This window comes from Genypterus blacodes, unplaced genomic scaffold (genome assembly GCF_046128005.1).
Source record: "Genypterus blacodes isolate CSIRO-AG114 ecotype Tasmania unplaced genomic scaffold, CSIRO-AGI_Gbla_v1 ptg000133l_1, whole genome shotgun sequence".
NCBI lineage: Eukaryota > Metazoa > Chordata > Actinopteri > Ophidiiformes > Ophidiidae > Genypterus > Genypterus blacodes.
In genome coordinates, this window is record NW_027466935.1 from 7,441,264 (window position 1) to 7,453,127 (window position 11,864).

Here is an 11,864-nt window from a genome sequence, read left to right on the forward strand (position 1 = left end):
GGAAATTAGGTCACCCAACACAGAAGGGTCGAGTTAACCCAGTTTCATGTGTGGACTCCTCTTGTCTTCCTTTATATGTCTGAGCGTATATAAGAAATGACACATTCTCGTGACTATAAAGTGGCTTGGGAGGCTGCGCGTGCTTTATGTGTGTTTGCTGCGTACATGTGCACGGCAGACCAGCGTGATATACATGACATATTCCCTTAGGCTTCAATGGAGAAGCAGCCACGCTAACACGGGCCCCAGAGAGACACTGCAGATGATTGAGGACAAGGTCAGCTCAGGTCCTGCTGGCAACGAGGACCTATCAATGTTTACTTTAATGTGAGTGAATGAAAGACAGCAAACAAGTGGAAATAAGAGAGAGGGGGAAAAAAAAAGGTTGAGCAACGCCTTCGCTGTAGCAAGAGCCGGACATCTGGCAGAGGTTCTTGCGCCCCCTCTTGTCCATCAGGAATAACTGCAACATTGTGGCAACCTCTGCACGGATGTGTGTGAGTAATCAATAAATCACTGAATCCTCACCGCCTCTTGGATTTGGCAGCGGAACACGTGGATCCTGAAGATCTCGGCATTGTAGTGGCTCTCTGTGAAGGCAAAGCAGTCGCTCTCTGGCGTGCCGTCATGGCCTCGCACACAGAACAGAATCTTGTAGATCGGGTAGTTGGCAATCTCTGTGCTGTTGTTGGGGTCCAGCAACCTGTTGGACAAATATCCAGGTGAAAAGTTGCTGTTTGTATCATTTCAGAGGGTGGATTGCAGTTAAGTACTTCACTACTGGTACACAAGAGAGACTCCCTGTTATATATACTGTATATATATATATATATATATCCCCGTACCTGACAGTGCCTTCAGACACGCCTGGCACAGAAAGTGTAACATCTAAGGGGACTTGGCACTGCCCTCTGAGGATGCTCATCATGCGGAGGGCCTCCACCTCGCTGCGGGGAGCGTTGACTGACGCACAGCCCAGATACGTGAGCTGGCTGAACACAACGCTGTCCTCGTCTGGGATGGGACTACCGGGGCTGACGTCCGATGACGACTCGTCTGCTGCAAAGAAGGAGATGAAACCAAAGTTAGAGGCAAAGTTAGAGAAAGGCTCATTATTGCTGATTCCTATTGTCTCAATGTTCATCTACAAGGCACAAATAAGAGGGAATAGAAGCTAAACATCACCATGGGAGGGGCTAGGTGGGTATAAAGTACAATGGTTTTGATGTACAAACCTTTGAACCCAATTTATTTCAATGTTTAAACATCTATAGAGCTGTATGAAGACAGACTGGATGTGTGAGCTTCCAGTCCCATCCCCGCTTACCTCTGTACGACCTCTCGTTCAGCTCGCTCTCCTGAGCCGTCTGAACTGGGAGGACCATCTCCATCTTGGGTGGGGGTGGTGAGCTGAGAGGGTCTGAGCCTGGTGGTACGGGCGATGCCGTAGTGGGAAGGCTCAGGTCTCCCCCAACAGGACTGTCCATCGCCACTGCTGATCCGAGTCCAGTGCCGGCTACCGACGGATCCATGAGAACATCCTCTAGCTCTCTCTGTAGCTGCTGCTCGCTTCCATTACCCACAATCTGTCCCACACACACACCGAGACAGACGTGCACCCAACCACACCGAGGAGAGGGGACAAAGAGAAGCATAAAAACCCAAACATTTACACCACATTTGTACACATACTGCACGGTTACAAGGAAAACATTCAAGCTACCAGACTCTAAACAAAGCACCAGTCCTTAGCTCTGCATCAACTGCGTTATGATTTCTTGTTGGAATTTACTAAAACATGTAGAGCAATCTTGTCAGTTATCTTCAAATGTATTTCAAGTGATTGTGTAGTGTTTATGACCAAAGGCGGCCTTTTTGCTCAGGCATGTTTAGGTTTGTTGACATGCCAGTTTTAGCTGTGAAATAATGTCATGGCAGAAATCATTTGTCAAATCAAACTGTCTGCGCTTGCTCCTCCACCGTACAAAAAGGAAACAAAGAGCGAGCTTAGGAGTGGACAAACCATTCAGCAATACACAAAAAGAGGAGGGGCAAGGCCCTGCTTTCCATTCCTGCAGTGGCAGCAGCCTGAGGTAAGGAATATTGTGGGACAGCAGAGGGCGCTGTAGACCAGTAGGAGGAATAAGAACAAGCAGAGTGTAGTTTATACAAGGTGGTGGGCTTGAAATTTCAGATTATCGTTTTCCAAGTGGGTTCTCCTTCTATAGACGGCTATGAGGAAATACTGGGAAGGCAACAATCAATTCTGTAGTACTCTATTTAGTACACAGTTGACTAAACTGCCTAACTCTTTGACTTTGGTAGGCCTTTGGTGGGCCTTTGGTGGGCCTTTGGTGGGCCTTTGTCATTTCAGCTCACAGGTTGAATAGGTACAGCACGTGCCTTCAATCAACAGCCAGTGCAAATACAAAGAGCACAAGGCACAGACAGAGTCACCACCAGTCACATCACAAGAAGAGAGAAAACAAGCCAGAGAGAGAGAGAGAGAGAGGGAGAGGACGGAAGAAAGGAGAGCGAGAAGACTGACCTTAAAGCTGACCCCTTCCTCAGAAATCACCTGCATAACAAACAACAAGTTTAGACACACTGACCCCTCTCTGACTGGATGTGCTGACTAGGAGGGCAAAAACCAAAACATGGGAGCTGGATGACCAAGTGTCGATGGATGGAGTGATTTCACCACAACATCCTGGAGCGGCGGATGTGTGTGCGGCGGTGCCTTTACCTCCAATGTGTGTGCGTGTGTGTGTTAAGCTGCATAACTATACCACCTCAGTGTGACATGCGTGTGACATGCGTGTGACATGTCATCCTCCTTTCTCCAAGCGTGGCGAGTAAACAAGAAAACGCGATTGGACTCCCGTCGTGTGAACATGCAACATGTGGCGCCATCTTGTGGTGGCCTTTGCAACACCGAGACGACAAATGAAGAGAGACGCTACGCTCTGGTTTACGGGAACGACGCGATCCAGATAGTTCTGTCGAGTCGAGTCGAGTCAAAGGGGAAGAGAAGAGAGGAGAGGAGGAGGAGAGTCGAGGAGAGGAAACCTGAACCCATTAGGGACGCACACAGGATGGTGCCGAGTAGCTGCATTTCTTCCCTCAGAAACATCAGCATCCCCTTTGTGGACACACCCTGAGTCCCAAAATCTCATTCTCTCCCTGACAATGAGTTCAAAGCTTTTGCAGACACACTGTCGAATGAGACGGTGGCACTAAATTAAATGGAAGCGTAAGATGAAGTACATGCACCTTGCTGACAAGAGTGAGTGTGTGAGTGAGTTGTGAATGCAAGGATGAAGCCTTTAATGCTCCAAACTCTACACTGATGTAGAAACAAAAATACTAATTTATAGGATAAGCATAGAGAAAATGGCCTTCAGAGGTTTAAATCTTCATGAACAACCACTTCTTCAGTACACAGCCTGAGACAACGTGCTCCTCATGTACGGTGACGCTGTAACCAACGAGTATCTGGAGGCTTCCCGTCTATCTACAGGCAACAAATGAGCAGGAACAGATCTGAAGGCCAAGTGTGAGGAGAAGGCAGTGTGGATATGAGACAGGGGGGGAGATAAAAATGGTTAGTGTGATGTCAAACTCCGTGGAGTGATCGACTGAGTGAAAATGGAATCTGACCTGCATTCCAATGACCACAAATTCTGCCAGCCTGTTATGATTAACTATGCCCTGCTTAGTAAAATATGCTCCAAAACAGGTTCCAGGGAATGTGAAAACACAAGTGCAGTAAGCCTGAAGCTAGATTTAACCTTATTTCACAATATATACTGCATATATTTATTTATTTTTTAAATTCAGAATCACGTGACCAGATGCAGATATTATTACTTAGTACCAGACCTCTATGAAAGGGTTAATGCCCCGGGTGTCATTCATTCTGCGTCTGGACTCTTGACTCCACTTCCACCCGTGCGCACGCCCGACCATCCTTACCTTCAGTCCTGTCTTTTCGTCATCACTACCATTATTAGTGGAGGGGGGCGTCTCGTCCCCCACCCGGGACACCAGGACAAAGTCCTCACTGTTGAGAGTGGACACTGAGTCTGAAGACACGCTAATCTTCCCCACCGAGCCCTTGTCATCCATGGATGCCGCAGTTAAACTCTGCCACGCTGCTCATGAATGGGAGACAGGAGGAGGAGGAGGAGGAGGAGGAGGAGGAGGTGGTGGGAGATGATGAGCAAAATCACCTGGAAAAAGATAAATAAATAAGAAAGGAAGAAGCAGAAAACAGTCATGATGTGATGAAACCAATGAAAAGCATCTGTTGATTGGCAATTTGCTTTAGGAGGACGCTTTACTAAAACCACAGCAAAAAAAGGGGGGAGGGGGATAATCAAGTGAGAAGCCTCAGTCGGATGAGAGTGACGGACAGGAGAGCAGCAAAAATGAAGAAGCAGAGATGCAGTAAAGACCGGAGGAAAAAGGGGATCTGGGTCATTTCAAAACATTTTCATTATCTGAGCAGATTTGTGGTGATTTTATTCATTTATTCTTGCAAAATATTAATGCAAAGCTATGGCAAGTTAGGTGCAAAAGAATGTAAGGATTAGGGGAGGAGCCAGCTTGATAGAACCATTCACCTCAGCACCGCAAACATCCCCTCTAAACAGAAAGACTCATCATTTACCAAGCAGCTTAGGGCATATGCGTCGACCCTGTACTCCAGAACTGCAGCTCTGGTGAGCCCCCGAAAACCACAAAGAACCTGAGTTCCCATGGGGGGGAAACTCAGCCCTCTTCTCTCTCCCTCTCCATCAATCTCTGCTCTCCTTTCTCAGTCGAAATTCACAGACTTTAGTCGCGAGCGGACGACGCAAAGATCCGTCCGAGGTTTGATTAATGAGCCATGGAGCGAATAGATCCACGAAAGAGACGATGAACAGACACAGAAAGCCAGGCCGGGTCTCTCTCCTCTGAGTTTACCTGAAGCGATTGAGATTGGAGAAGTCAAAGGACAAAGAAGCTGTGTGTTTCAGGCCAAACTACAGGATGTCGGGTCAGATTAGAGGAAGTGAAATAGGCTTCACGCTGCAGGAGAACCATCAATATATTTGTTAGTAACTAAGAATATTTTCAAGCAGTAAAATGACTTTGTTTTCTAAAGTTCAGTTTAAAGATCTCCCGTTTAAGTCAGAATTAAAGACGGAATAGAGGTTTTGTTTTCCAGATGGATGGGGGTTTGCGATGGGAGCGTCGCCAGTCTGGACGTGACGTCGCGGTCTGAGTGCCGGAGCAGGAAGGTGCCGTGGCCGTGTAACACAGGAAGAGGAATGCAACAGAAGGTTCTGGCAGCGGCTCAACAAGAGACCATAAGAAGCTATTTCTGGCCCCCGTCCCTCCTCTTCCCTTTCACTCGCCCACTCCTCCCTCTCTTTCTCTCTCTCTCTCTCCCTTTTACTAGCCACAATTCACCATCCCCTCTCACCGTGTATCCCTTCCTCTCGCCTTTCCTTGCTTTCTTTCACTCCCTTCTCTCTCCCTTCGCCCCCCCCTTGCCGCTCTCCCTCCCCTGAGTTTTCCCTTTCAGAGCAGCCTGACAATGGCAAAAGCAAATTGGGGGGGGAAAGGCCACATTGGAAAAAAAAAAAGAAGGGTCAAAGCGGTTTAATAGCGTCCCACCGCCATATATATGACAACATGGGACTGAGTTACATAACGTGTCAGCTGGAGCTCGTTCCTTTTGGCTTACTGTTGTGTTGTTCGTCCAAACATCCACGGTGTTGTATTTCACTGAGATAGCAGAACAGGAAATCGGGGCAGCGCGGACCAACTCAAATATGCTTTACGTAGGAACAAACACGGATCTGATCCTAGTTTACCGCCAGCGACCTCACCACGGTGGAAGATGGTGCAGAATGTTTATTCATGCAGCTAAGGACTATTTTTCCTTATGAATTATATAATAAATTGTTCTCTATTCATTTTCTGGCTTCCGATAGTGCTTAGTGTACACGGCGGGCTCCAATAGAACCCTTACAGTCTGCTCAAGTCCAAACTAGGTCTCGTAGCTTCGCCGCGAACGTGCAGGTGATGAACGTAAACAAACACAGCCGCTCAGTTGAAAGGAGGCGAATCTCTCTCTCTCTCTCTCTCCGCTCTCTCTCCGCTCTCTCTCCGCTCTCTCTCATCTCCGGGGGCTCTGGAAGGGGAGAGAGACGTTGTTGCAGTTTGCTCGGCTTTTGGCTCAAAGACAATCGCTTTCTATTTTTAGTAACAGTCTCGCTCTTTTCCTTGGATTCTGTCTGTGCTGATGAACCTTGAGTGGCTACATGTGCTGCTATCTCTCAGGCCTGTCTGAAGGAGATACGCCAACATCCTTTTACATGCTTAGGAGCATGAAAAGATCATCCAAGTACTTGATTGGAGGAGGTGATTAGTGATCGGTTTCCGTGGCAACCATGAATCCTACATCCCCACTTTGTACGATCAGTGCGAATGGTGATTAATCACAACTTGGAAACCCAATAACCCAAGACACACATACACACACAGGTTTTCACTGTCACACACACACACACACACAAACAAACAAAAGAAAGGACTGTTTCAAGTTGGCACACACAAACAGACTGACAAAGGCAGTTGTATCACTCAGACACATTCACACACAGGCAAACCTGAATGTGTGTGTGTGTGTGTGTGTGTGTGTGTGTGTGTGTGTGGTGTGCGCACAGATACACACACAATCTTGTTCTCTGTCACTAACTAGCTGGCTGCTGGGGCAGGCTCATAATGGTTGCCTTGTCGCCCCGTCTTCCTCTCTTGCCTCGGCAACAGCCCTCCTCCTCCCTGTTCCTGCCAAGATACACTGTTGCTTATCAACCTTTCAGTGCCGCGGTACATTTCCTGAAACGCACACAAAGATATCCGCCTGCGTGGATCCTGACTGACACAAAGTGAACGTAAAGCTGCTTTAGCTGCGTAACAAAGCTGATCTGTTTTGTTTCACTTCAACACGACGTCTTGGCTGGCCTGGTGAACAGGAAACCACAGGACGACCCTGTGAGCACCCTTTCACTCTCCTCCACAGACGGCCACACCCTCACCCTTCATTTCTTCATGATTGCCCAGCCTGCCAGCCGCCTCCTCCCCTGTCTCTACACTCTCCCTCCCATTTCTATTAAACTATCTTCCAAAGTAATTTCACATTCTTTTCTCTAATCTTCTCCTTCTTATGGAGAAACAAAGAGACGGAGAGGAGAGGAGAGGAGAGGAGAGAGCGAGCGAATGCAGCACGACACCAATTCCTCTGATGGAATGCTGTTGTGCGCGTTACCATGACAACAGAGTCGTCATCGATGCAACCTCCTCTGGCAAAGGTGACGATACAGATACACAAAATACATTTCAAATGAATCCCCTTTCCCAGATTGCTGCACTACTTCCTTAATGTGGCACCAAAACCCTCGAGCTGGATCCACTTCCCTAAACACTCTTTACACAGTGAATAACCAAACACACACACACACAGTCAGTCAGTGAAAACATTCCGAATGCTTCACAGTCAAAGTATTCCTGCTAGCAATCACACAAAGCATTTTAATTAATTTTTGCAAAATCAAATTCAAACCATCTCTATGCAAATGCAGTGTCAGATGGCAGAAGCTCGCTGAACGTGTTTCCAATGAGGCCAATGAGTTCAGTCACTTATTGCAACGTGAGTGTGTGTGTGTGTGTGAATCTAATGGCAGAATTTCCTTTTGGGCCAGTACAAGCTCAGTCTGGTGGCCTTAGGACTTTGTTTTTTGTTTTGAATTTGTCACCCTCTCTTTAATAAGCAATGGAGACGATCATGTGGACACAGCCTGGTTCAGGATTACAGCCCAGGATGTGTGACTGAGACAGGCTGGGTGTGCCCTGACAAGTGTGACTCGCCGCTCGCTGCGGCTGAAAACCAGAGGCACGACATCTGCAAGTGTAATAAGCTTATATGGAGTAAATCCACCGGTAAACTCTGCACGCCGGAGACCGACGCCTGGTGTTTTTGTGTGCCTCTCTTCCCCTCTCCAGCTGAACGAGCTGTTCTGGACGGCCAGCTGGGCCGTGCCTGCACCTCGCAGGGGGAAGACGCAGCCAGACACAGCTGGGGTGCATTCAGGCTTGTGACACCGTCCCTATCCACTCGCCTCACAATCGGCAGGGCTTTCAGCTGTGCCGCAGAGATAACGGAGAGGCGGGGAGAGAGAGGGCCACAGACAAAGCTGGACCGCCACAAGGTACAAGGACACCAGAGAGGAAGGGGAAGAGGACTGTGATCTGAATGTGCAAGTCCTGTATCATACAGATGAATAAAACACACACACACGCAGGCAGTAATTGACATCTTAAATCTACTCCGTCTCCCTCTGAGTGCCTGATAATGTTCTCAAATCAAAGGTCAGGCTCCCCGCTGAAACCTCTTGACATCTCACACTCAACAACAAAACAAGCTCACATGACCCGGGGGGGGGAGAAAAGAACAACAACAACTCCATCGGCCGCATGCAACTTTTAAAATGGAGCACTGACTGGAGCGGCGGCGCATACCAAGCAGCACGATCACCGGCACCGCTCTGGCTTTGCTTTAGCAGGGATTTACTTCTTCCCCTTTGACGAAGGAAGAATGGACCTAATAGTGGAAACACGACACCTGCATATGTGCATGTAGTCCGATAACGACCAGTTGTTAAGGGTGTTAATCCTCGAAGACTGGAGGTGTCGGTGGCGTAAACAATTTTGTGCAGATTGTGTAAAACACAAGAGACGCTGGATGTTTTTTATACCCGGGCGCCTTCTGTGTTTTCACTTCTTGCCAACGTGACCGGCTGACTTTCAACCCACTGGCTGTGATTTCAGGAAGTAGCAGAGATGCGGCAGGATTGCACAGGCGGTGAAAGCTCTGGCTGCAAACATCTACGCAGAGAAATGAAGCAGCGCCGCTCCACTGAATGACGACACCGGACCGGCAATCCCAGACGACTGTGTCAAAGCGTGTGGACGACTGTGGACGACTCGCAATTATTGACATTGTCCTACTGAGAATGCACACAGGCTCTATGCCATTCACATATCTACACACTGAGGCACAAATCAGATCACAGACATTGAAGTTCTAGCTTTGATTTCACATTTTAGAGGGCATCAACATTCTCCGGGGCCTTCAGGTTGGAAATGGAACCTCAACGGTGTCCGCAATCCTAAAGACCGCCTCCACAATGATAAGGAACTACATCCAGATGACACCAAACACGTCTGCTGTCACAGCTGGGGCTTGACACCGAGACAGCCGATTGGTCTTGGAACAACAAATCCAGCGGTTGAGGAACCAAGCTGAATCAGCAAGTAGCCCAGTAGAGCACGAGCTTGCCCTCTGCCTCTACCACAGACGTTTACAATCACGACATTTAACACACTTTCCCCTCATTTTCTCGTGGAGTGTCTTTGCCACGATAGATCGCATGTGGTGCCCTTTAATCTTATCTATAGCAACTGTAAGGAAAGACAAATCCCCCACAGCTGAAGCCCGTCCACGCTCCATCAGCTCGCCACATGACAGGTGCAGAGGGGCGTTGTTTGGATTTCAGAACATTCAGGCCTCCGTTACAGAGACACGGAATCCAGAGAGAACTTTTATATAAGCATTCTCCTTATATTAAAGTAAAAAATTAAGTGTTTTGTGTCTAGAATATACAGACTAACATAGCAAAGCACTAAGTAGGTATTTGTGTATTTTCAGTATTGGTGCAAATCTTTAGGCCTCATAAACACACCGTAGAGTTACTTAAATGTATAGAAGATGCTCTATGTTCCTCTAGTGTATGATTGTTGTTGATTTGTTTAATATTTGCATATATAGAAGTACATGGCGTGCGTCACCTGTCACCTACTATAAGCCTTTATTGTTCTTCCTGCTGAATATCAGGAAACCAAACAGGAACAGGGAGCTGTGGGTAATCAGGAGGCCGACTTGGCTCACAGAGAGTTATTACACAGCTATTCAAACTAACACACACACACACACAATCTGCTGGTATCAACAATCCTCTTACTGCCCTAACAATCATTTCTTACGCATTCATATTTTATTCTGATAAATGCTGAGCTAAAAAAGAGTTGTGTTTCTCGCATTTTGCCCCATGGACACTTTGTAAAGCAGACAACCGGGAGAAGAAAAAAGGATTTGTAATGGAGTTTTGTTGAGGCCGTACGATGCTTTTGTGGTTTCCGCTGCATTAATTTGAGCATTTGATGCAAAAGTAAGATGGACAAACCAAATCACCAGCATGCAACGTCTCTCCGCTTGGCTGCAGATACACACGAAGGAGACTTTAACCCCCCTTCAGCACCCACCCTGCTCACCTGATTGACCTCCTCTCAGACTGTCCACTGACACCCACACACCCACACACGACACAGGCTAAGCTGGAACCTGTTTTGCATCAATCGGAGGAGGGTGTTTGTTCAGCTAAGAGAGTGACTTCTGTGACACTGGGATCACCTTTGTTAGATGTGTATCAGATTAAAAAGGAGATAAATGACAGCAGGATAACTGAGAATCTATCAATGAATGAACCGCGCATGTGTGCAGTATGAGTAACACACTCGCGGTACACAGTGATCCCAATCTCCTTACACATCCTAATCATGTCAATGCAATCCATTTTCAACTCCCTCATGCAACGTATCCAACACTATCTGCAGCTAAAGACGAGCCTGGAAGGTTCACTGATATCCTCTCCTCCCCAGCCCATCTCACGTTAGCTAACACAGCTAGCTAATCATCGATGCGAAGCTCGATAAGAGATGTTTGGCTCTACGTGCTACACGCTGTAACCAGTTACCACAACTACGCCCGAATGCAAATAATACAAACCGCTGTGTAAATGCGATCACAATCTGCCGACTTAATCCGCTGGGGTGGCCTTTATCCGCAGAAAGCCATGATACAGGCCAGTAATGTTACTGTATACAGCTTAGCGACACCCAGCATGCTAACGGCTGCTAGCCACGTTTACGTGACACTTCCAACCACTACAAAGCAAATGTTTGCTTTTAATCTAAAGAAGCAGCGGTGTTAAGCTTCCAAAATGAAGGCGGGTTAAGTGTTAGACGTCTTACCTTTGTTCCCGCGGCGGTTTTTAATCCATAGGCGGTTGACACAACATTGTACAGCTCAGTAACATCAGCAGCCAGCAGCATCCAGCCGAGCTGTAAACACAGACCCGACCAACCCACTGACACCCCTTCTGCGCATGCGCCTGTCATTGCACCTGCCAGTGCTGCAGGACGGGGGCGCTGTTGTCGCCTAATCGTGATGATGAGACTCAAAACAAAGAATAGAATAGAATAGAATAGCTTTTATTGTCATTGTGTATGATAATACAACGAAATGCATTTGTGCTGTGCCTGAATCTTTGAACAGTGATCAATAACAGCAATAAACTATAAATAAACAACTATAAATAAATAATAAATAATAAATAACAATAAATAAACACACAGTTCCATTCATACATTAAAACATAAGTAGTCCCACAGCTCAAGATGTTCCAATAGCTCAAGATGTCTCATATGACATGTCTCGACATCCTACATGACATCACAACATCACATATGACATATGACATCACATGACATCATGACATCACAACATCACCTCCTAAATGACATCACATGTCCCTTGCCCCATATGACATCATAGCTGAAGATGCCCAATGTGTCCCAATTTGTCCCAATTTGTCCTAATATTGCAAATGACTTTTGGGGTACTAATTTGTCTAATGTTTGATTTTGTTTAGCTCATTTATGGCCCTTACAAAGAAGCTGTTCTTCAGTCTCGT

General features: G+C 47.0%; 1 protein-coding gene across 4 annotated transcripts in view; it reads right to left on the bottom strand.

The window, feature by feature from the left end:
• rabgap1 (RAB GTPase activating protein 1) overlaps nt 1-11,246 on the bottom strand; it is a 50,360-nt gene extending 39,114 nt beyond the window's left edge. The window contains exons 1-6 of one of the 4 annotated variants that reach the window (XM_076163721.1): nt 11,143-11,240; nt 3,976-4,232; nt 2,549-2,578; nt 1,328-1,586; nt 846-1,059; nt 529-703 (exon numbers count right to left, since the gene is read on the bottom strand). In XM_076163721.1, coding sequence (XP_076019836.1) covers nt 529-703; nt 846-1,059; nt 1,328-1,586; nt 2,549-2,578; nt 3,976-4,128 — 831 coding nt within the window. In that variant the 5' untranslated portion in view covers nt 4,129-4,232; nt 11,143-11,240. Of the gene's footprint in view, nt 1-528; nt 704-845; nt 1,060-1,327; nt 1,587-2,548; nt 2,579-3,975; nt 4,233-11,142 lie in introns of all 4 variants that reach the window. The other 3 variants (XM_076163723.1, XM_076163722.1, XM_076163724.1) reach the window with 3 other exon arrangements.
• Between the last annotated feature and the right edge of the window lie 618 nt (nt 11,247-11,864).